Source organism: Aaosphaeria arxii (genome assembly GCF_010015735.1).
Source record: "Aaosphaeria arxii CBS 175.79 unplaced genomic scaffold BU24scaffold_5, whole genome shotgun sequence".
Taxonomy (NCBI): Eukaryota; Fungi; Ascomycota; class Dothideomycetes; order Pleosporales; genus Aaosphaeria; species Aaosphaeria arxii.
The window spans coordinates 1,645,719-1,665,597 of NW_022983478.1; the positions used below are offsets into that span (position 1 = coordinate 1,645,719).

The window sequence follows — 19,879 nt, forward strand, 5'->3', positions numbered from 1 at the left end:
ATTACAGCCAGAACCGCATCCATCTTGAGTGAATTCACCTCTAATCTCATGACATCAAGACATCCAACCCCATCCGCGTCGATCCCAGGGCCACACGCGTCCTCCCGCCGTCCGTTATCTTCCCCCGCTCACCGTCGTCCGTCGTACGAGCGTACATACGTTGTCCCTACACTTCACTCGGTCCTATTCATAGGGCAAAGGGCCTTCCCTCCCTCCCCCCCTACCCTTCGTATATGCATGCACAGTAACCCTCACCACACCACATCCCATCATCACCCATAACTACAAACAACACAACGAAATAATCCCCGACCCAACGCATGCGTGGTCAATATTGTAATTCCCCCATCACTCCACCTCACTGTCACAAGCCTTTTCGGAGTGTTTTCTTGCCGTTGCCTTCCTTTCGTTCAATCACATGAGTACTATTACTACGTACTCAGTACGATTTAGCCAGCCAGCCAGTCAGTTAGATATTTAGCAGAATAAAAACTCGCCGGACAAAATAGCACAGCTAACTCCAGCGAATAAAGTACGCACGCACTCGTAGGGCAAAGGGGGCAGTGCAAGAATTTAAAAAAGATAAACTACGAGTTTAGTATTTGGTCTGGTGGTCAGATTGCCGGAATCGAAAAAGCAGCACTCGTTCGGCCCCGGGAGACGAGAGGAGGGGGAGGAGGAGTGAGAGGAAAAAGGGCCAAGCACAAGTCTGACGGGAATGACATCGTCCAAGGCCGGGCTGTCTTGGTCCTTCGCGCGCGGGCGAACACGGGAACGGACGGGGCAGAAAGGGACGTCGGAGGAAAGTTTGCGCGTTGGTGGAGGAATTGGCGGGAGTTTTTTGTTTATTTTTGTTTTTTAAATTGTCCGATAGGATTCCCGGAATTGATGTTCGATGGGGGCCCTGCTTCGCGTGTGATGGGGTTTCCTCTGTTTGGTATGTTCTCGGTTGGGTTTGTAGTATCGAGGCGCTTAGTATCGATATGTTTGTGCTGTACTAGGTAACTACGAGTACTTGTATGTATGGACTCCGTAAATACATCAAGATGCTACATAGGCAGATAATTTGTTTTTGTAGTTAACGATATGCAAAATAAAACATTCCAAAGTCCATACAGTACTGCTATGTCTTTCTTCGAGCTGTTCTAGCTAGCTCCAGGCCCTTTCCACAAGAAGGTCGATCGCCCAGACATTCGGTTCGAATTCTCCTGCGTAGGGCTGTCGACTAGCTCCTTCGCGCTGCCATGGCATAATTTCAAGCCTTTACTTGTTTATTTATCATTTGCCTATTAGAAGGTAGTCTAGGGGATATTGGTTTGTGTTTACGACTCATGAGACGGTGGTTGTCGCGTTTTTTTCTCACACGATGGCGGATATGGCAGACCCCTGGATTTAGTGGGTTTGATAGATGGATGGAAATGGTTTGTATGAGTGGATATTGCATTGGGGAAAAGTATGTATTTGGTTGATCTTGTAAGTGTTGAAGTTTGTCTTGAATGTGCATTGGACTTCGACATATCTCTTCGACATCCTCATCATTAAATTCGTTACTGATTTCATGGCCCAAGAACGTCTACGATGCTTGCCGCCGCTTGTCATGAGCGGACATTCACACTACCGTTCTCCTACGCCAAAAACCTCTTGAACCACTCGATACCCTGTTTCTCTGCCTCATCCATGGCCTTCTTATCCTTCTCACTACTCCAATCTCCCCTGAGCGCGAAACCGTGGACCTGGTCTTCATACACCTTGACCTCACTCTGCAAACCTTCATCCCTCTTCGATTGCAACAGCTCCTGAATCTGCTGGACCTCCTTCTCACCCAGCAAACTATCCTTATCCCCCAACGCCAACGACAGCGGCTTCACCACCGGTTCGAAGTCTCCCGGTATGGCCACCAAACTCGGATGGCAAGCATACGCCGCATCGACCGCGACCGCAGGATCAGTCGCATGAGCCGCGAGAATCGCATACCGCCCTCCCCAGCAAAATCCAATGACGCCGACCTTGTCGGTCCCGGGAGTCTTGCGCACCTCGCGGATGAAGCCGTCGATGACGGGCTTGGAAACCGCCTCCCGGTGGTTGAGCAGCCAGGGTCCCAGTGTGGCGCCGACTTTGGCGGTCGCGGCTGTCTTTTGCACTACGGATTGCGATTCCCGCACCGGAAGCGGGGGCTCGACGTCCTGCAGGAATTCAATGGGGAGGGAGTCGTTTTGGTGGACGTCGGGGATGTAGGCTGTGAAGCCTGCTTTGGCGTATGAGTCGGCTAGGAGGCGGACGTTGGGGAATGTCCAGCCGAAGACTGTGCGAGCTATCAGTGTCTGGACAAGACAATATTGGGGGATGAAAGGTGAGTGCTTGTAGGAAAGGTTGCTGCTTACTGTCCACTAGGAACACAATGCTCTTCTCCTTGGATCCATTCTCAGGCTCGGCGACATAGGTGTTGAGTCCAGCTATGTTTCTCAAGTTAGGATATGAATTGTCCTTCTTTTCAGTGAAGACTACTCACCGATGGTCTTTTCAATGCCTGTAGGCTTTCCCTCCTTGACCTTTCCGGATAGACAGCACGAGCTCATGCCCACACCAATGTTGCCACCGTCCGTCAAATCTTGTCCTCCGGTCGCCATTTTCAATGTGTTTATTCAATTAGCGAAGTCTTGAATCTTCAGATACAACTACACAGTGTTGTCGCTTTGCTTTTGAAGTGTTTAGAAAGTTAGATGTCGAACGCAACACAACGAGAGTATCAGACTGACGTGTGCATTGTAAATGTGGGGCCTCAGGGTCAGGCCATTGGAATATTCAAATGATGTCATTGTTTGCGATTGAATTCTCGAAGGGCCAGAGAAAAAAATGGAGACATGAACGTGGTGCGGTGCCTGCCCCACACCCGCAGTAGCTCCCGAGCGGTATCCCATCCATTCCAACCATCCATTCCATCCTTCTAGACTTATCATGTCCTAAAAAAAGACTATCTCGACCCCCGTGCTTCCTACATGCTTCAGCAAACCAAAGTAAACCAGAAATGTGACATGAATTCTCCGAGTCCCTTCCAAAACCCTCACTCACTGACAATCCATCGTGTATGCAATGATCTCCCATCTTCGTAGTTCACATGCCCACCTGCCGCCCGCACGCAACAAGCAGACCCACGAACCCACACGACACCAAAACAAGCACAAGTATCAACCCCTTCTCCACCCCCTTCAACTCATCATCTCTGTCGTCTTCACCCCCCGCGTCGTCCGAATGCTCGTACATCCCCCTGCCGTCTTCGTCGCCTTCGATCTCGAGCGCTAGGTATGCTTGCGATCGGCCGCCCGAGAAGTCGTAGTACATGTTCGACGCTGCGAAGTTGCGCGTGGGACGTTTGCTCCTGGTGTGTGGTTCCGCCGGGCTCAGCGGAATTTGCTCGTTGGGGTTGTGGGGTGTTGGTGGGGATGGCGGCATGTCTTCTGTCATTGCGGTTGACGTCGAGGATGTAGCGGATGGGGCGTATGATATTGTGATTGTGCCATAGTTGGTATTTTGAGATGTGTTGGTGCTGCTGGAGCACCTGTTGTTTCGTGGCATGTTGAGGATGTAGCTGGGGACGGGGAACCGGCCGCTGCGGTCTTCGTTGCGATGATAAGTTTGATATGGATGTGAAGTTGAATGATGTGCTGACTTGATGCTCCGTGAACGTTCGGGCGGATCTCTGGATGCGGATGAAGTCTTGATGATGAGGATGAGCGTTATCGCTTTGTCAACAGATGCACTTGCTTGAGACTTGGTGAAAAGTGCAAGAGCAAGTTGTGTGTGTACCGGACAGTCGAATAACAAGAAGTACGGCGAAATTGCTGAGAGTATTGTTGGGCATGCGTGGGGACCAAAGTAAAATCCCGACAACCATAATTGGCTTTCTCGTCACCAAATCATGGGTTCAGGTACCAAGATACCAAAGGTTCGGTTCATCATCCTGCTCACTGACTGATGTCTGAACTCCATCAATGAGACCTCGATATAAGAGGTTTTTCGCAAAGTAGTTCTTGATGGATATTTGGTATTCAACGATCTTTCTGTTATCAACACTCGTTCTTCACGTGTGATAGCATGGCTTCCGAAACTCTAACTAGACATCACATATTTCTTTTAGCAACCATGGGTTCAGGATAATATCTTTGTCATTATTTTATTATGAATCTAGTGTACAGCGAGGTAGAATATGCTTACTTTGCCTGGAAGATAACGACCGGTAATACAAGCCGTATAAAGAGGGTTGTAGCAGCTTATGACCTATTCTTAAGCATGACCTCAACCTAGGACAGCCTTTTGCTCCCTGCCCTTCTTTCCGCCCTTTTGTTGGGCTGCTTCGTGCTTTCTCAGGTCCTCTGGAACCTTGCCCATTGGGCTCTTGGACACCATCTGCTTCAAGTCATACAATACATCCGCATCTTCGTTACCCCAGAAAGTGATCGACACACCGGACTTACCCGCACGACCGGTACGGCCAATACGGTGAGTGTAGGTATCGATGCTGCTTGGCATGTTGAAATTGATGACGAGAGACACGTCCTGCACATCAAGACCACGACCAGCAACATCTGTAGCCACGAGGACGTCTGCAGACCCGTTCTTGAATGAAGCAAGCGCTGCCTCACGCTGTTCTTGGGTCTTGCCTCCGTGAAGTGTGACTGAGTTGAGACCGGCGTGTCTGACATCTCGTGCAACTGCATCACAGTTTCGCTTGATATTGACGAAGACGATGATGGGGGCTTGGAATTCGCCGGAATTGAGGATCTCGTTGAGGCGTTTCTTCCTCTTGTCTTCGCCTGGAATGAACTCAACGCGCTGTTCGACCGAAGTCACGGCCTCGCCGACATTTCCAATAGTCACAATGGCTGGTCGTCGAAGATATTTGCGCGCGATTCGCTCTACTCCCGCCTCCATTGTCGCAGTGTACATCATGGTCTGGCGATAGTGGCCTCTTATCATGCTGTTGGCATCCTCGGCAGCGTCTGTGTCAGGCTTTTCGTTGTCTAACGGCAAAGTAGCCAGAATCTTGTTTACGTCATCCTCGAAACTCATTTGCAGCATACGATCCACTTCGTCCATGATCACGTAGCAGCACTGGCTGAGGACCAACACACGGCGCTCTAGACAATCCACGAGACGACCCGTTGTTGCAATGACGATTTCGGCTCCATCTCTCAGGGCGAATGCTTGCTCTTCAATAGAGTGACCACCAATTATGACGGCGGTCTTGAATCCGAGTGGAGTGGCAAACTTGCGAGCTTCCGCTTCAATCTGTTGCGCCAACTCACGAGTTGGTGCTAGGATTAGTGCATAGGGGCCATCATTCTTAGTCATGGCATCTAATGGCGGAAGCTTTTGAATGTATGCCAGGAGAGGCAATATGAAGGACGCCGTTTTACCTGAACCGGTGGCGGCAACACCGATCAGGTCTCGACATTGAAGGGCAATGGGAATGGCAGCTCGCTGGATGGGGGATGGCTCAGTGTACCCTACCTGATCGACAATGCGAAGTATATTCTCTGGAAGACCAGATTCCTGCCAATTGCGCATTGGATTTGGTACTGATCCTCCCTTTGTGCTGATTTCGAAATCTTCCTTGAAGATTCGCCAATCTCGCTCGCGCATGAGATGGAGTTTCTTGTCGCTCCAATGCTTATCCAAAGCTGCTCGTCCGCCCTCGTTCTTCCGCCGGCGTTCCATTTCGAGAATGGCTTCAGCTCTTTGCCTACCAGTCTCTGGGTCGCGTTGGGCCATTGCCTCGGTGAATTTTTGGGTTCCTTGTTCGGCCACCTCATCGGTAAAGCCACCCAGTTTACCGCGACCGAAGAAATTTGTCTCGGCCCTTTGCTGATAGATTGGGTTATAATCCGGAGAAGTGTCCTCCTCTTCATTCCATTCGAAGTTAAACTTCTTCTCAGTTGTTCGCTTCCGCTTCTTCTTCGCCGAGAAAGTAGACTGGTTTGTTTCGGCGCCCATGTATCGCGTTCGAATCAAGGCAGCCTCTGCGTCTGCCGGATTGGGCCTCTTTCCTGGTCGTCCTTCACCAGCCTTTGGAACTGGCGGTGGCGGCATCTCCGAGTTCTTCCCTCGCATCGACGCCGGTCCGGTAGGAACTTCGCCACTTCGCATCGCACGAGGACCCGTTGGCACGGAGGAACCAGCGCCATCGCGACTCGATGAAGACCCATTGGTATATATGCCACTCGGCCTCGACCCGTTTGTAACTGTGCTGTTCCCGGCTTCTTTCCTTTTCCTGGCCTCTTCAACCTCCTTTTGTCTCTTTTCGAGCGCGATCTGCTCTCGTTGCGCCTTCGTAAGAAATTTGGGCTGTGAATGAAAGAAGTCAGTAGGCATATTCAAATAATACATGGACGAACATACGGTGCGGCGCTAGCTCCGTGAGACCACTCATCGACTGCATCTATCGAACAGTGTATACACGTTCGTGTACAAGGTTCTGTGATTTTACTTGTCGACTGCCGCGAACGAGTCTCTCCCAGAGCTTGCAGCGCCCATTGCATGCTTGGATAGTTTAACGAACCTTTGCTGCTGCTGCTTCCTGCTCACGCTTCATGCGCAAGATGTCTTCTATGCTCGGAGGTTGTTTCTTGGTCGCTGTCGTGCCCCATCCTTTCTTTTTCGGCTTTGCGACGAGTTGCGGACCTAGAGCTTCTTCGTCTGTCGGTGGTGGAGGAGGTATACGATCAGAACTCGGAGGAGGTGGAGGGATCGCGTCGGTCGACGGCGGCGGCGGAGGTGGTGGAAAGCTATTCATAGTGTTTTGTGTTTGTGACTGAGTGAGGTTGCAAGATGCTCCATCTCAACAGGTCTCTAACAAATAGTGCCAAGACTTCATGATGAGGCAGCTAGGAACGTCATCACGTGTCGGCAAGGTGCTGCCTTCAATACTGCAATCAAGGGAACCATGACTTCATTAAGACCTTTACTCTTGAAGATTTGCTATGATTAAATGTTTGACGAAGGGTTTACTAATGAAAGGTTTAATTTCCAACCGGGAACGGATAACTCGTTGTGATGCTACTTGAATGGTAATTCTACAGAGAACTTGGAAGGGAGGTATCTATCGATCAAGTTGGTAAAATGGTACAAATACCTGGCCTACGCAAATCGGAAATGGTTTTCAGATCTTCAGCCGGATGAAACCAGCTCCTCAGAGATTCAGTCACATAATAGAAGAAAGATGTCCGTTATGTTTATAGATATTCATGTATCTTTTGGATTTCGTCATTACTGGCTTGAGACGGCCACGCTTACTCAAGCCGCTCTGTCTCGTGAAGTCCAGCTGTAGTCTAAATGATGCAGAGCGCACATGCTGGCCGGGGACCCTCGAAGTAGCCCTTTGTATTGAGAGCTAGCCTTCTGACTGCACAGATCCATGTCCCCTGGCTGCTCGTCTTGAGATCAGTGCCACCGTATAATTGTTGAACCCCTCAGTCCTGTCGTCCCTTCAATAACCGCTTGGTCACCTTGTCCTTCTCGATGATGTAGACATGTGCTCCCCATCCAGACAATGCGTCTCTGTCCACGGCGTTGAGCAGCGCTTGAGACACTGTCTCAAAGAGGTCCTCCGGGCCCTGTAGATTGCTGTTAGCATCTCAATTTACCTTGCACAGTATTCAAAAGACTCCACTCACTAGATCTGGCTCCCACAGACCCTCACATGTACCGAACAACTGGTCGCTCGCTGTACCACTGACAATGAAGTCCTTCGCAAAGTCGATGCATCCAATACTGTCGAAACCGCAGATGAAAGGCTTCCCTGTTGTCTGGTTGATTCCTGCAATGACGGGGGATACGAAGTAGGGGCCGAATCGTCGCTCGTAGAGCGATGAGCTCACGAGGTTTGCCATCGTTTGCGGGGAAATGTTGCGTTCCTCTCGCAGCCGGTACATGTTCACTTTGTAGCGGAAAAGGTCGGAGACTGTGGAGACATCGGTAGCAAGGCCGGTGAGGCCAAGGTATACGTCGCCGTAGCTGAAGATCTTCGGGAAGTTGTTCGACACTGTGAGGGCTTGCATGCCTAGGCGCAAATCACAGGCTATCGCAACGCAGTCCTTGCCCACCATAGCCACGCAGGCACCACCATCTAGACAACAGTTAAGACATGCAATATGGAAGACGGTTGCAGGGAATCGTACTTATTGAGAAGGGCGATGACTAGCAATGATGGTTAGCTTGATATACAACTATCTCATGAGGGGAGCTTACCATGGCTGCAAATGTAGAATGACGGAGATCTGGTCTATCTTATGATAAAAGCTCCCTTCCTTTCTTAAAGAAGAAGCTGAGGTGGAGGATAGTGGACGTTGAGAGTGGTCGTGAATGCTTTAGATGGAGAGGTGGGTGCCAGTAGGCAGCTTGACCCGCGCGTACTCGTACAGCTCCGACACATTGAGCTCTGACCACCATCAATCACGTGACAGCGGATTTCTTCGAGATTGGAATCTCTCCGCACTCCATACAACTTTTGTAACCAACTCCAACCGTCACAATGCCTCCGCCAGCAGTACAACTCGCTGAAACCCTTCCGCCACGGCTCCTTCGATTTTTCCAAAGGTTCCCCCCGCCAGCATTGACACCCAATCGACCCGTAAAGCCGTCGCAAATCCCTGTCGTTGCTTCCACCACCTCCTCCGCCGACCCAAATGCTCCTGCTTTAGAATCTGCCACGCCAGAAGCTCCTCTCTCAGCTCCTGTTGAGCCCGAACTACCATACCACAATCCTTTCCAACCCCGCAAAAACTACCGAACCGGAAAATGGCATGGCCCAGTTTATGGCCTGCGGCAACAGGCAGACCTTGTTAAGGTTGCGCAAAAGTACGGCGTGCTAGATCTCCTTCCTTACACAATTAAGAAGCCAGGCGAGAAGGAGAAGAGGAGGATAGAGAGAGGTCTCATGGTCAAGGGTACTGGTGTGGGCCAGAAGGTGAAGGGAAAGCTGTGGGAGCGAACGCTCAAGGGACGATTAGACAAGAGGAGGGAGGCTATGTTGAATATGCCAGCGTTGATACAGGAATGGAAGCAGGTCCGTATTCTTATTCGAAAGATTTGCACAACGTGCAATGCTAACACCACAGCAGAAAGGACATGGTCGCGGTTGGAAGAAGTGGCCGAAATGATTGTGTGCTACAATTTATCAAGAACACAATTCATCAGGTGGAGTTTTACTTCCGCCGTGTATTTTTCAATAAGCAGGCACATCTGCTATGTATACCTACGCATGTACAGGTCGCCACGAGCGCATTTAAGCGGAGTATGGGAGAACTGGCAAGCAATAATGATTAGCTTGTACACAAAACATCTCAATGAAATAACGCCAAGAGAGACGGGCGGATTACATCACTAGATTCATGTGTGGGCTAATTGTAGGTTGCTGATGAAATACTATTGCGAGCGTGGGGTATCTGATTAATTAACAACGAACCATTGTCGCGCAAAAGAGTCGGGTTCCTCCAAACGATTGTGTGGCCTGGTTCTGCCTTATCGATCCCTGATACAATCATCTATGATCTTGCTGTGCTGTACATGCCTAAAACACTAAACTCATTCTTGTGTAATCTCAAACTCCTTCACAACTCCTGCCTTTTGTAGGGTTCGATGACAGTGGCATTAGCCTCATCAGAAGTGAATACTTCTCTTCCTACATAACCATTTCCTCGTCCGCATAGATGGGGCGAATGTCATGCTCCCTAGCATAAGCGAAAGCACCATAGTTGTTTTCCATATCTAGAATGCTACCGACGTTCTTCTCCCAGAGGCCGCCATTGTTGGCGGGATGGTTGAAGACAGGATCCGTAGCCTGATTATATCTGTTTGACTCTCGGAGGGGATGCTCTTCAGCACGGGCGGACTCGTCGTATTCTCGCCTTGCCAGCATGTCGTACCCAGAGAGAATATAAGGCTCAGCTTGTGCTGCATCAGGAGAAGCAGTGCGATCATTCTGAGTCTGCGTAGCCGATACAGACTCTTTGGCTGCATCCATGCTCTGATTAAGATGTTGCTCATGGCTGTTGATACTCTCTGATTGGGCATTGCTTTCCACCATTCTCTCATATCTTAATTTGGCCATGGCTTCCTCTTGTGCTAGGCTTGTAGGAGGCCAATCATACAGCTGCCTTGAAATGTTATAGTCCACGCCCGGCGGATAGCCTTGTCTACCTTGTGGGGGTGAAATGCGCCAGAGTTCAAGGAGGCGAAGGCGTTGATCATCGTCTGCATTCTGGAAAAGGTCAATCTGGGAAGGGAACAGGAGGGACGGGTCGATGCTGTTTCGCAGGAATATATTTCCAAGTTCGGACACATCGATCTCAGTCTTGGTGGGAGTAGATGGGGCGTTTCGGGAAGGTACTACATGATGACTATGCGTGTAGTGTGTAGACGCATACGTGATTGGCTGCACATTCTGTGGTGAATCGTCTGCCCACTGTTGTTGTTGCACTGCAGGTTCCTGCGCAATCTGTTGGGGTTGAGTGGGGGCATCATGGTTCGCAGGGGCTTGGGACAGGTTAAGGTTGGCTTGAAAGAGCCTTGCGAGCTCTTCTTGCTGCATGTTGGCTTCTTCTTCTGCTTTGGATCGACTGTTGATACCGATAACTACAGCACCACACTATGACGTAATTGTCAGTTCATGTACAAGAGAAACATCGAGAGCCATGGCTTACATATGAGCAGGAATTAGGTTGAGAGAAAACAGAGGCTGTGAAAGGGATAGTAGTGTTATATGTGCAGGTGTTGCAGTAATGAACAAGCAGAGGTCGCATTGAACGTCGGGTTTCAACAAGGGCCGGAACGAAGCGCAAGTGGCGAGGGGTAGAAGGTCAGTAGCTGTGTGTTAGTCGTAGTCGTATGTATTGCGTAGAGCAAAAAGTACTGGGTTGTTGTTCGGACAGCTCGAGATTGCGAAGCCTTTATGAGTCCGGTTACTCTACGAGTATGTGCCCGGTGACTAGATTGATTGACGTAGTGCGTTGGGCGCTGACGACGATCTCGCAACAAGTTTCCTTGTAAGTGGGAATATGCAAGATATGGTTTGGAGAGAAAGCAAGTGTAGAGAAGGGAGAGAGAAGAGTTAAAAGAATCCTGAAAGACTTTGACAAGATCTAAGAGGATAATAAATACTCGAACACTTGATTGTGCTGGAGTACTTGTTCTTTATGTAGCGTGATGAACAGGGTCATGTGTGTGTTGATGGAGGGGTCCTACGACGAAGAAAAAAAGCGGGATGATGTGTTCGCCCATCCACTGAATGGACACTTGAAACATAAATCGTCCCGCTAATGCTTAGAATAGCCAATAGGTCTATTGGTAACCGAGCTTTGCAAATTTTGGTCGACAACTCATCAACGTGTATGCAACTTGGATTTGTAGTCGTTGACGATTGGAGCGCCTAATGTCGGATCAAGTAGTGGGAGCGAAGCGCGAACGGCTAAGGAGACTCGATAGACCGCGCTATGATATCTTTTCGTAATGACAAAACTAAGGGGCCGTAAGTTTGCACAGGTTCAAGAGAAGACGGGCAGCAACACATAAAATATAGGTGTTGCGGGAGATGTGTTCAAAAGTTGTTGTCAATGAGTGACTGGCCTTTGAGGATTGGTTTGCCTTCGATGATGCAGGCAGGCGCCAAGTGATTAGATCTAGTCTAGCCTCATATAGGTCTAGCGCATCTGAGCTTCAGGAAGCTCTACACGCAACGCAACCGGAGCCTGGGACGACATCAACCCCAGCCAAACATCAACAAACCCTACAATCGAATCCCCTCGTACGGCCGTCACCCGCAATTTGACTCAAATATCATACTTCTACCAGTCTCTGCTCACTCGGAATCACCATGGTGGGTTGATCCCTTCGACGGCCACGAGCGTTCTCAATCTGACTGACGCTTTCTAGACTTCAATAGGCACAGGTTATGACCTGTCCAACTCCGTCTTCTCCCCCGACGGTCGCAACTTCCAAGTTCGTATTGATATATTCAAAATTGACAGAGGGCGCCGCTCACGTTCCCACAGGTCGAATACGCAGTAAAGGCGGTAGAGAATGGAGGTACAGCTGTCGGAATACGATGCAAGGACGGTGTGATATTGGCCCTGGAGAAACTTGTTACAAGCAAACTACTCAAGGCTGGTGCGAACAAGCGGATATCAACTGTGGATCGGAATATGGGCATTGTAAGTGGATCTACGTCCATTCTGGGATATCTCTAGATGTGGCGGGGGATCAAGCGCTGACTGGTATTCTTCAGGTTTCTTCAGGTCTTCTTCCAGACGGCCGACACTTTGTTTCCAGGGCCCGCGACGAAGCCGCTCAGTGGCGCCAACTCTACAAGGCCCCCATCCCCGCCTCATCGCTTGCCGACCGCATGGGAAGTTACGTACAGGCATACACTCTCTACTCCAGCGTCCGCCCCTTCGGTGTCACATCAATCATTGCAGGCTGGGACTCTGAGGCCGAACTACCTGTCGATGGACAGGTTGGTTCGGGACCCGCAGTCGGCTCAGGCGGCAAGAAGGAAGGACAAAAGCATGGTGGCCCTTCGCTGTACATGATCGAGCCTAGTGGTCTCTATTGGGTAAGAACCACGGATGTCAACTTCTGGCCGGAACAGACTGACAATATTGCAGGGTTACTATGGTGCTGCTACAGGCAAAGGTCGTCAAATCGCAAAGTCTGAGTTGGAGAAGCTGAACCTCTCGGAAGGCAACCTATCACTGGAGGAGGGAGTCAAGGAGGCTGCACGTATTATTTACATTGCCCACGACGACAACAAAGACAAGGAGTTCGAACTCGAAATGACCTGGATTAGCAATCTGGAGGGTCCGACCAAGGGCAGGCACGAGGAAGTTCCCAAAGAGCTACTCGAGGAAGCTGAGCGGCTAGCAAAGAAGGCACTAGAGGGCGACGATGACGATGACGAAGAGGATGACGAGAAGATGGAGGAGTAGACTTCGATACGAGCCAATGCGCGCATTGATCAACGTGACGATAGAGTGTCATTCTACTACATAATGACTGACCCTTGAGGAATCCATGCATGAAGGAATCACGAATATTAAACTTGCAACCACGCTGCAGGCGTGGTTGCTTGTTACTTCAAATGTAGAAATGACCTTGACTGATATCCCGGCCAAATGCACTTGCTGTGAATCGTTCGCCCCACTTGCCAGGCCAATCGACGTCGACACTGGTTGACTCACAATCTCTAGCATCGAACGAACATCAACCCTTCACTCACGACCTCAAACACCAATAACTACATCTTCTTAATGGCGCCAACTCTACTCCTCATTCGCCATGCACAAGCGCTGCACAATGCCACCTCCGACTGGTCGCACCGTGACCCGCCACTCACAGAACTTGGTGAACAGCAATGCCGGGAGTTACAAGAGTCGCTGAAGAATAGTGGAATCGCAGATCAGGTCGAGCTGATTGTAGTGAGTGCCATGCGCCGAACGTTGCAGACGGCGACAATTGGGTTGGATTTCTTGATCAAGGACAAGAAGATTCTAGTCCTGCCGGACGCGGGGTGGCAAGGTAGGTCCCTGCGCGATGTCTTCATTACAACTACAAACATTACCGACTGTTCAAGTCCAATAATGCCCGCTGTATTCGTTCACAATCGACCCTAATTATCTTCCATTCCAACGATGCCTCGTCAATATGATACTCTCATTCTGCATACTGATGTTTGCAGAGAATTCCGACAAACCGTGCGACACAGGATCACCCATAAGCACAATGGAGGCCGAATTCCCGCAGTATGACTTCTCTTCAGTTGACCCACTCTACCCCGACAAAACCAGCGACCTCTCCCATAATCCATTTGCATTCACTCGCAGTGCTATTCTCTCGCGTGGTCAAGCCGTCTTGGCATCACTCTACTCACGCCCAGAGAAGGTCATTGCTGTGGTCTCTCATGCCGGTTTTCTGCGTGTCGGTGTCGCCAATCGGCGTTTCTTCAATGCTGATTGGCGTGTCTTTGACTTCGATGAAGAAGTCTTGAGGGAGAGTCAAGAGAAGGGGGAGGGTATTGACGGGAAGGGTTTGTTCGTGCTGAAAGAATGGAAGGAGACGGAAGAGAAGGGTGGAGGCATGGGAAGAAGTGAGCGAGGCTTCGTTGGCCCACAAGACTCGGATTTCCCGCCTGAGACAGCTCTGGACCAGAGCACAACTGAAGATCCTACACAGTAGGTGAAATGGTCTGATGATGCTAATGACCTAAGTAGATAGAGTGCATTCACAAGCATCACGGCGGTGGCTCGAGGCGTGGTACCGGCAGATGCGGCGTTACAAGAATATCATAAGCTTCCTCATGTTCTACATCCAGGTGTAAGCATTCATTGGAAGTAGTCTTTTTGTTGATCTTCTCACCTATCGACGGAGAACCACTTTCTACCCTATTCCAACTACATGAATCGTTCATTTCGCATGATATGAGCCGCAATGAAATGAACCATAAGGACTAGCAGCGCTCAACGGTCTACCTAAACAGGGTGAGCATAGTGCGCAATACACACGAGATTGATATCTTCAAGCAGTCACCCAATAGTAACAAGAACTGCACTGAGTGGTTGCAAGCCAAGTAATAATCACAACAACAGGCCAATGCACTATCACTTTTAGGCCCTCACGTTACACCCAATTTGAACGTAGATATACGATACGGAGGAAAGCAAACGATCTAAGAACTCATCCTGCACTCATTTATCCATTTCTAGGCCTGTTCAGCCCCCAAAGCTTACGGTAAAATCGATAGCAGCGGGGCAGAGCAGGGATCTGTATGGCTTCGCTTCACGATGATTCCTTGCGGACACCTTCGACGGCCCGCGGAAACCCCCCTATTTACGTTTGGCGTCGGGAACTATTGAATCATGCCCAAATACATACTGTAGGGCGTTTCGCACGTGCGCTCACTGGATGTTCGTGTAGTAATAATCTTCTGTCGCGGCGGGGGTTGCGTTTCTTCACCATTTCTCCTCGACTCGACACTTTCGAAAGTCCGTCTGGAAAGGCCCTGGAAAGATGCTGCGTCTCTCAATCTTCCTGCTGCCCGCGATCGCGAGGTTGGCTACCGCAGAATGTTTCTTCCCCAACGGGACCAACATCGACTCGACCCATCTGGAATGCCCCAGCACTGGCAAACAAGGCGGAAGATCGTGCTGCGCAGACACGTTTGCATGCCTGAGCAATGGACTCTGCGCCGACCAGCGATACCCCGGCTTCAAACGATTGCTAAGAGGAGGATGCACGAGCGACACTTGGGGAGCTGGATGTTCGAGTGTTTGCTACACCGCCTGGCCGGATCGCGACGAGCATGTGATTTACTGCGGCAATGGAAACTACTGTTGCGATGGAGACGACTGTTGCACACGACAAGGCGCCGTCACATTCGATCTCGAAGAACCGAAAATCGTGGCCACTCCGATCAGAAGAGGGGGATCATCGACAGCAGCACCCCCATCCAACACATCACCTCCCACCGATGCTGCTTCTCCCTCAGCTAGTATCAAGACTGATGCTGTTTGGAAAAATCACACCCAGACAACGGCGATTGGTGTGGGAGTCGGAGTTGGCGTTGGTGTCGCTCTGATCCTTGCTGTTGGCATATTCATCTACATGCGTAGGAGGAAGAACAGCAAAGTGACAGAAGAAGGGGTAACGAACAGGTCACTCGGAAGGGGTTCGATCAATCCTTTTGCTGCATTCGTGAATGCAAGTAAGAGGAAGAGCACCAGGGGCGCAGTCGAATTGAGTGCAGAAAAGACATACGAGCTACCCGTTCATGGAGACCCAAAGGAGATCGGTGAAGATGGCCAGAGAAACAACAATGGTTGGGACAGGAACGTACAGACCTGGCCACGATAAGGTTGCCGGTACGAGGTATTCGATAATGAAATGCGAGGCTTAGGTTGCAAGATGGTGTACATAACGGGGGTCAAATCACACGCAGAGAGAGAGAGGCTTCCTATTCGTAATGATAATTTGTACAATTCTGTTATGTTCAATTTCAGTGGTGAAATCAATCCATGAGCCTGGTATGAGGTACACACAGGATTCTCGGGGCTGCGTCGCAACGCCAATCTGCGCGATCCAGTCGCACAACAGTGAAGCGCTCTCAGCCCGAAGCGGTTGTGGTTGCAGACTCACTTGTCATGTATGCATGCATCTACCTGATTCAATCCCTCGGTCGCGTGGATATCGATCAGTACGCTTCGCCACACGCAGGCAGTGTGCATCCGCGTTTCTTCCTTCTCTCCGGCTGGGCAACTTCTGTCGACCCATGACATGCCCTACCATAAATTCCTTTTGTCGCCAATAAGATGATTGTTTTGTTCCTTGGGACTTTCTATTCTCTGTACGGCGTAAGTATGAGAACTTGAATGGGGTGGAAATGGAGCCTTTTAAAATATTCAAATCAGGCCAATGTGCAGGATCTTTTGTATTTACTGCACTTGAACACCACAAGTACCACGGCGACCTGTGCCAATGGAAATAAACCAAGTGCCCTCCATCAATCAACACCAAGCTACGGGTAGAAAAAAAACATGTCAAACACATCTTTTCGCCACGCCCACGTTTCATGAAACGTCCCGATCTGCATTCACCTCGAGCAAGCCAAGCCAAGCGCCATCCCTGGAAAGCTTATGCATGCTACAGAACTTGCAGAGTCGCAATTGCTGAAAGCCGACCTGCGATCGACAGGTCGATTGGCACCGGACCACCCGAACCACGTTTTTTCCTCTATGTCGATCCTCTTCAACTTCGCTCGTGCCATGATCGCTGCCATGGTGGGCCTTTTTCTAAGATAGAGGGCTGAGGGTTGACGTACTGGTGGCGTTTTAGGCGAGGGAAAGGATTCAGTGGACGAGTCGTGACGATGAGGTTGAGTCGGTTGCGGTCATCCTGCTTGGGGTTTGCCTCCACTGGATGGTGCTGATCGTTGTTTCATGCCACGAGCAGGATGAGTGCGCGCAGAACAATTGATACAAGTCAAAATATGGTGGTTATTGTGCGCCTTGGACTGCTGTTTGGTCAACTGTATTGAGTGAAAGATTGTTGGAACCATTGTTGCTCATTGGCGAGACTTGTGTACGCCATCATCCATGGTCTATATCTCAGCGCAAGCTTGCTTATAGTATGAAAGTCATAGCATGCGAATGCCCTCTTGTCAAGCACAGCGATCAATAACTGAGAACATCTTTCATGATTTTCACCGCTGCATGAGCATATCGAAAGCCTGCAGCAAGCCTGCGCGTGCCTCAGCAGGGGCATCGAATTTATCCGCACAACGAACCCCAATCACAACCGCTCGCCATCATGGGGAACCATGGTTTCTCCACACTTACCTGAATCCCAGAATCCGGTCGACATGCAAGGGTTTCCCAAGGGGAATTGATCGGTTCTAGCCGGTTGGCCGTCCTGCCCTATCGCGCCATGGTTTGGCGTCGTTTCAATCCTGGCCTTGCCCTGCGTCGTGAGCATGGCTCCCGTTTTCCCTCTCTTTCCAAGTCGCCACAAACGTGGTTGGGTAGGTAGGAATTTTCGCCATCGTCTTGATGGAGGGGGAGGGGGGTTTGAGAATGGTGTTAAATACACCCCGTCCGTGCGATTGTCGGGATCTGGCATATCGCTGCGCTGTGTTCACTGATCTCCGTTTCACTTCTTTTCTCTTGGGGTTGTTAGGTACGTATATATGTCCATCTACTATGCGCAGAGCACGGGCTTATGGAAGGTTCAATTATAGATCCCACTTGCGCAAGCAATTGATGCGTACAGCAAGGTAAACTTGTATAGCCTTTTGGCTTGGAAGCCAGCATACTTCGAAAGACCACTTCGCAATGAACCAAGACGGTTCTCGAAGGTCCCTGATTAGGGGGAACCCCTTCTCTTTCTTTGCGGTTTCGAATCTGTACACGATAGAGGAAGTCAGCCAACATACTAAAAGCATGGCGGTAAGTAATCGACACACTGGATCATACTTGTACATTAAGAGAGGCTCATATGAATACAACAGGGGTCGTCCGATCTCTATGTAGAGAACGGATCTTCAGCTCACGACAGCCTGACTGCGTTGCCCTCCTGGGACGAGATCCAGACACGACCTCGGACAGCACTGTCGAGCCTCCAAAGCCCTAAAAAGGCTCACACTCGGCCACGTTCAAAACTCAGAAGCGCGGATGTCGTATTCGAGAAGCCAGAGCTCGAGAAGGATACTGAAAGGGGCATTGCCAATGATCGGTCCGGTGCAAGTACACCCGCCGCGGACAAGGACAAGCCTCGCCATTCTCGGATGATGGTATGGTTGGTCCTCATCGTTGTCATCGTTCTTGCTCTGGCTGTGGTATTGGGTGCGGTCCTAGGCACATTTGTCAGTCCTGGGGGTGCTTCGAACTCTCCCCAGCCTTCCGTCACTGAGATCCCCGCCGGCGCCAGTCCGAGCCCAACACCAACTTCGACGCCAGGCGGAGCGTCTCCAGTGCCCACGTTCCCACCTCACTTGGAATCCATAGGGGCCTCGGGGTGGAGCGTCCCCGGCGAAGCGGGATACTATGTTGTGTGGCTGGTCACGCAGAATACGGAGGGCTACCTGAACCGACACACGTTCAACTCCAGCACTGGGAATTGGACTCGTATCTCCAACTTTGCCAAAGCAAAACAGGGTACACCTTTGGGGGTGGCGTCTCTAAGATCCAAGTACTATGATGGCGAGCCGGTATGCGAGTGACAAGAGGGTCTTTACACGTGCAATTGCTTACAACGAACAGAATTACAAGTTCCCAGGCGTAGACTACCAGACATCTGTGGTGTACCTAAACGACAACAGTGAGTGTGAAACGAGAGCATCTAGATTCTCAGACGTATAAACACTAACGATTGGCCAGACTACCTCCTGGAATGGATCTTTCCCGATAGCGGTCCGGTGGAGGGCCAACCCGGACCGTTAACTGAGCAAAAGTATATGGCGCACGAGGCGAGCAAATTAGCCTACTACTGGCCAACACTCAGCTATCAGGGTCTTTCCGGTGAAATACGACAAGCATACTACGAATGTCATCGAAAGAACGAATGCTGGCATGACCGCGTGCTGGACACCAACGAGGCGAAGAATGGAACCCAACTGGCGATGTCGCCGATGCAAAACGAGCTTACGGTCGCTGGCCTGTTCTATCAAGAAAAAGACGGTGGTCGAGTCGTAATCTACAGAGAGGACAATGGAAATGGAACAGCTGAGCTGTGGTCCAACGGTAAGTTGCGGAACGGCATTTCTTATTGCTCATCCCTTGGAGGAACCCATTTTCCCTTGGATGTCCTAGACTCGAGACTCACGTGGAACCAGATGCCTTCTCCTCTAGCGTACCAAGGGACTCGTCGCTGTCTGCATTCTCGACTGTTCGAATCGGGCTACGCGATGAATCTAAATTGAATACGTATCTGCTCTGGCAGAATGATGCCAACAACACTGTGCAAATGAGTTGGACGGACAACGAGGGCGAGTGGACAGGTCCTCGTTCCTTTCAAGCCTTCGCCAGCGCGGACAATAATACTGCAATGGCATGTTTGACTGGCCTCACTTTTCCAAAATCACATTCACATCTTCCGGCGGGCACGGAACTCTCTCGGTGTTACTTTCAATCAGGGGCTGCGGTGCGCGAGGTCAGTTTCGATGGCGCTGGCTGGGATGTGGTAGGCAATGTCCCTGTCGAGTTTTGAGTTCGCACGTGGAGATGGTGGTGGTTGCTATGGACGGCGGCACGCGGGTATGAAGTAATGTTGTAAGTAATGAGGTTTCATGCAATAGTGGCTGTACGATAAGTAAGTACGGAGTATATAATTCCGGAAGAGATCA

General features: G+C 50.3%; 10 protein-coding genes across 10 annotated transcripts; 5 read left to right on the plus strand and 5 right to left on the minus strand.

The window, feature by feature from the left end:
- Positions 1–1,528: 1,528 nt before the first annotated feature.
- On the minus strand, positions 1,529–2,708 carry BU24DRAFT_392861 (dienelactone hydrolase family protein-like protein). Its single transcript, XM_033525176.1, has 3 exons — positions 2,510–2,708; positions 2,382–2,453; positions 1,529–2,302 (listed from the first exon to the last, which is right to left on the minus strand). Exons 1-3 carry the CDS (start codon positions 2,625–2,627, stop codon positions 1,626–1,628), a joined length of 867 nt encoding a protein of 288 aa, XP_033383061.1. The 5' UTR covers positions 2,628–2,708; the 3' UTR covers positions 1,529–1,625.
- Positions 2,709–3,111: 403 nt separating this feature from the next.
- BU24DRAFT_463485 (uncharacterized protein) lies at positions 3,112–3,573 on the minus strand (the record flags this gene model as incomplete). The annotated part of the gene is made up of 1 exon (XM_033532128.1): positions 3,112–3,573. The coding sequence occupies one exon, from the start codon at positions 3,571–3,573 to the stop codon at positions 3,112–3,114; it is 462 nt and encodes a 153-aa protein (XP_033383062.1).
- Positions 3,574–4,293: 720 nt separating this feature from the next.
- On the minus strand, positions 4,294–6,790 carry BU24DRAFT_348374 (DEAD-domain-containing protein; the record flags this gene model as incomplete). The annotated part of the gene is made up of 2 exons (XM_033523562.1): positions 4,294–6,342; positions 6,557–6,790. The coding sequence occupies 2 exons, from the start codon at positions 6,788–6,790 to the stop codon at positions 4,294–4,296; spliced, it is 2,283 nt and encodes a 760-aa protein (XP_033383063.1).
- A 217-nt stretch (positions 6,791–7,007) lies between these two features.
- BU24DRAFT_423628 (proteasome subunit beta type-3) lies at positions 7,008–8,320 on the minus strand. Its single transcript, XM_033528301.1, has 4 exons — positions 8,245–8,320; positions 8,175–8,193; positions 7,671–8,122; positions 7,008–7,610 (listed from the first exon to the last, which is right to left on the minus strand). The coding sequence occupies exons 1-4, from the start codon at positions 8,245–8,247 to the stop codon at positions 7,467–7,469; spliced, it is 618 nt and encodes a 205-aa protein (XP_033383064.1). The 5' UTR covers positions 8,248–8,320; the 3' UTR covers positions 7,008–7,466.
- Positions 8,321–8,508: 188 nt separating this feature from the next.
- BU24DRAFT_451688 (uncharacterized protein) lies at positions 8,509–9,553 on the plus strand. The gene is made up of 2 exons (XM_033531136.1): positions 8,509–9,061; positions 9,117–9,553. Exons 1-2 carry the CDS (start codon positions 8,528–8,530, stop codon positions 9,153–9,155), a joined length of 573 nt encoding a protein of 190 aa, XP_033383065.1. The 5' UTR covers positions 8,509–8,527; the 3' UTR covers positions 9,156–9,553.
- On the minus strand, positions 9,404–11,229 carry BU24DRAFT_493267 (uncharacterized protein). The gene is made up of 2 exons (XM_033533956.1): positions 10,698–11,229; positions 9,404–10,642 (listed from the first exon to the last, which is right to left on the minus strand). Exons 1-2 carry the CDS (start codon positions 10,794–10,796, stop codon positions 9,677–9,679), a joined length of 1,065 nt encoding a protein of 354 aa, XP_033383066.1. The 5' UTR covers positions 10,797–11,229; the 3' UTR covers positions 9,404–9,676.
- A 516-nt stretch (positions 11,230–11,745) lies between these two features.
- Positions 11,746–13,155, plus strand: BU24DRAFT_423632 (N-terminal nucleophile aminohydrolase). Its single transcript, XM_033528302.1, has 5 exons — positions 11,746–11,869; positions 11,926–11,991; positions 12,045–12,203; positions 12,278–12,604; positions 12,657–13,155. Exons 1-5 carry the CDS (start codon positions 11,867–11,869, stop codon positions 12,975–12,977), a joined length of 876 nt encoding a protein of 291 aa, XP_033383067.1. The 5' UTR covers positions 11,746–11,866; the 3' UTR covers positions 12,978–13,155.
- A 70-nt stretch (positions 13,156–13,225) lies between these two features.
- On the plus strand, positions 13,226–14,366 carry BU24DRAFT_423634 (phosphoglycerate mutase-like protein). The gene is made up of 2 exons (XM_033528303.1): positions 13,226–13,566; positions 13,727–14,366. The coding sequence occupies exons 1-2, from the start codon at positions 13,299–13,301 to the stop codon at positions 14,221–14,223; spliced, it is 765 nt and encodes a 254-aa protein (XP_033383068.1). The 5' UTR covers positions 13,226–13,298; the 3' UTR covers positions 14,224–14,366.
- A 688-nt stretch (positions 14,367–15,054) lies between these two features.
- BU24DRAFT_463492 (uncharacterized protein) lies at positions 15,055–15,897 on the plus strand (the record flags this gene model as incomplete). Its single annotated transcript, XM_033532129.1, has 1 exon — positions 15,055–15,897. One exon carries the CDS (start codon positions 15,055–15,057, stop codon positions 15,895–15,897), a length of 843 nt encoding a protein of 280 aa, XP_033383069.1.
- A 1,882-nt stretch (positions 15,898–17,779) lies between these two features.
- On the plus strand, positions 17,780–19,791 carry BU24DRAFT_423639 (uncharacterized protein). Its single transcript, XM_033528304.1, has 5 exons — positions 17,780–17,984; positions 18,047–18,745; positions 18,798–18,855; positions 18,915–19,277; positions 19,370–19,791. Exons 1-5 carry the CDS (start codon positions 17,979–17,981, stop codon positions 19,741–19,743), a joined length of 1,500 nt encoding a protein of 499 aa, XP_033383070.1. The 5' UTR covers positions 17,780–17,978; the 3' UTR covers positions 19,744–19,791.
- Positions 19,792–19,879: the final 88 nt, after the last annotated feature.

What these genes read in the sequence shown, in the direction of transcription:
- BU24DRAFT_423628 (XM_033528301.1), bottom strand. An exon ending in GTCTGTGGGAGCCAGATCTA is followed by an intron (nt 7,611 to 7,670) that starts GTGAGTGGAGTC and finishes AGCAATCTACAG; the next exon opens with GGCCCGGAGGACCTCTTTGA.
- BU24DRAFT_423632 (XM_033528302.1), top strand. An exon ending in TGGATCGGAATATGGGCATT is followed by an intron (nt 12,204 to 12,277) that starts GTAAGTGGATCT and finishes GGTATTCTTCAG; the next exon opens with GTTTCTTCAGGTCTTCTTCC. An exon ending in AGCCTAGTGGTCTCTATTGG is followed by an intron (nt 12,605 to 12,656) that starts GTAAGAACCACG and finishes ACAATATTGCAG; the next exon opens with GGTTACTATGGTGCTGCTAC.
- BU24DRAFT_423639 (XM_033528304.1), top strand. An exon ending in AGTACTATGATGGCGAGCCG is followed by an intron (nt 18,746 to 18,797) that starts GTATGCGAGTGA and finishes TACAACGAACAG; the next exon opens with AATTACAAGTTCCCAGGCGT. An exon ending in AGCTGAGCTGTGGTCCAACG is followed by an intron (nt 19,278 to 19,369) that starts GTAAGTTGCGGA and finishes ACGTGGAACCAG; the next exon opens with ATGCCTTCTCCTCTAGCGTA.
- BU24DRAFT_451688 (XM_033531136.1), top strand. Translation starts at nt 8,528, where the DNA reads ATGCCTCCGCCAGCAGTACAACTCGCTGAAACCCTTCCGCCACGGCTC. An exon ending in TGATACAGGAATGGAAGCAG is followed by an intron (nt 9,062 to 9,116) that starts GTCCGTATTCTT and finishes ACACCACAGCAG; the next exon opens with AAAGGACATGGTCGCGGTTG.
- BU24DRAFT_392861 (XM_033525176.1), bottom strand. Translation starts at nt 2,627, where the DNA reads ATGGCGACCGGAGGACAAGATTTGACGGACGGTGGCAACATTGGTGTG. An exon ending in AGGCATTGAAAAGACCATCG is followed by an intron (nt 2,454 to 2,509) that starts GTGAGTAGTCTT and finishes TGAGAAACATAG; the next exon opens with CTGGACTCAACACCTATGTC. An exon ending in CATTGTGTTCCTAGTGGACA is followed by an intron (nt 2,303 to 2,381) that starts GTAAGCAGCAAC and finishes TAGCTCGCACAG; the next exon opens with TCTTCGGCTGGACATTCCCC.
- BU24DRAFT_423634 (XM_033528303.1), top strand. Translation starts at nt 13,299, where the DNA reads ATGGCGCCAACTCTACTCCTCATTCGCCATGCACAAGCGCTGCACAAT. An exon ending in GCCGGACGCGGGGTGGCAAG is followed by an intron (nt 13,567 to 13,726) that starts GTAGGTCCCTGC and finishes TGATGTTTGCAG; the next exon opens with AGAATTCCGACAAACCGTGC.
- BU24DRAFT_493267 (XM_033533956.1), bottom strand. Translation starts at nt 10,796, where the DNA reads ATGCGACCTCTGCTTGTTCATTACTGCAACACCTGCACATATAACACT. An exon ending in AACCTAATTCCTGCTCATAT is followed by an intron (nt 10,643 to 10,697) that starts GTAAGCCATGGC and finishes ATTACGTCATAG; the next exon opens with TGTGGTGCTGTAGTTATCGG.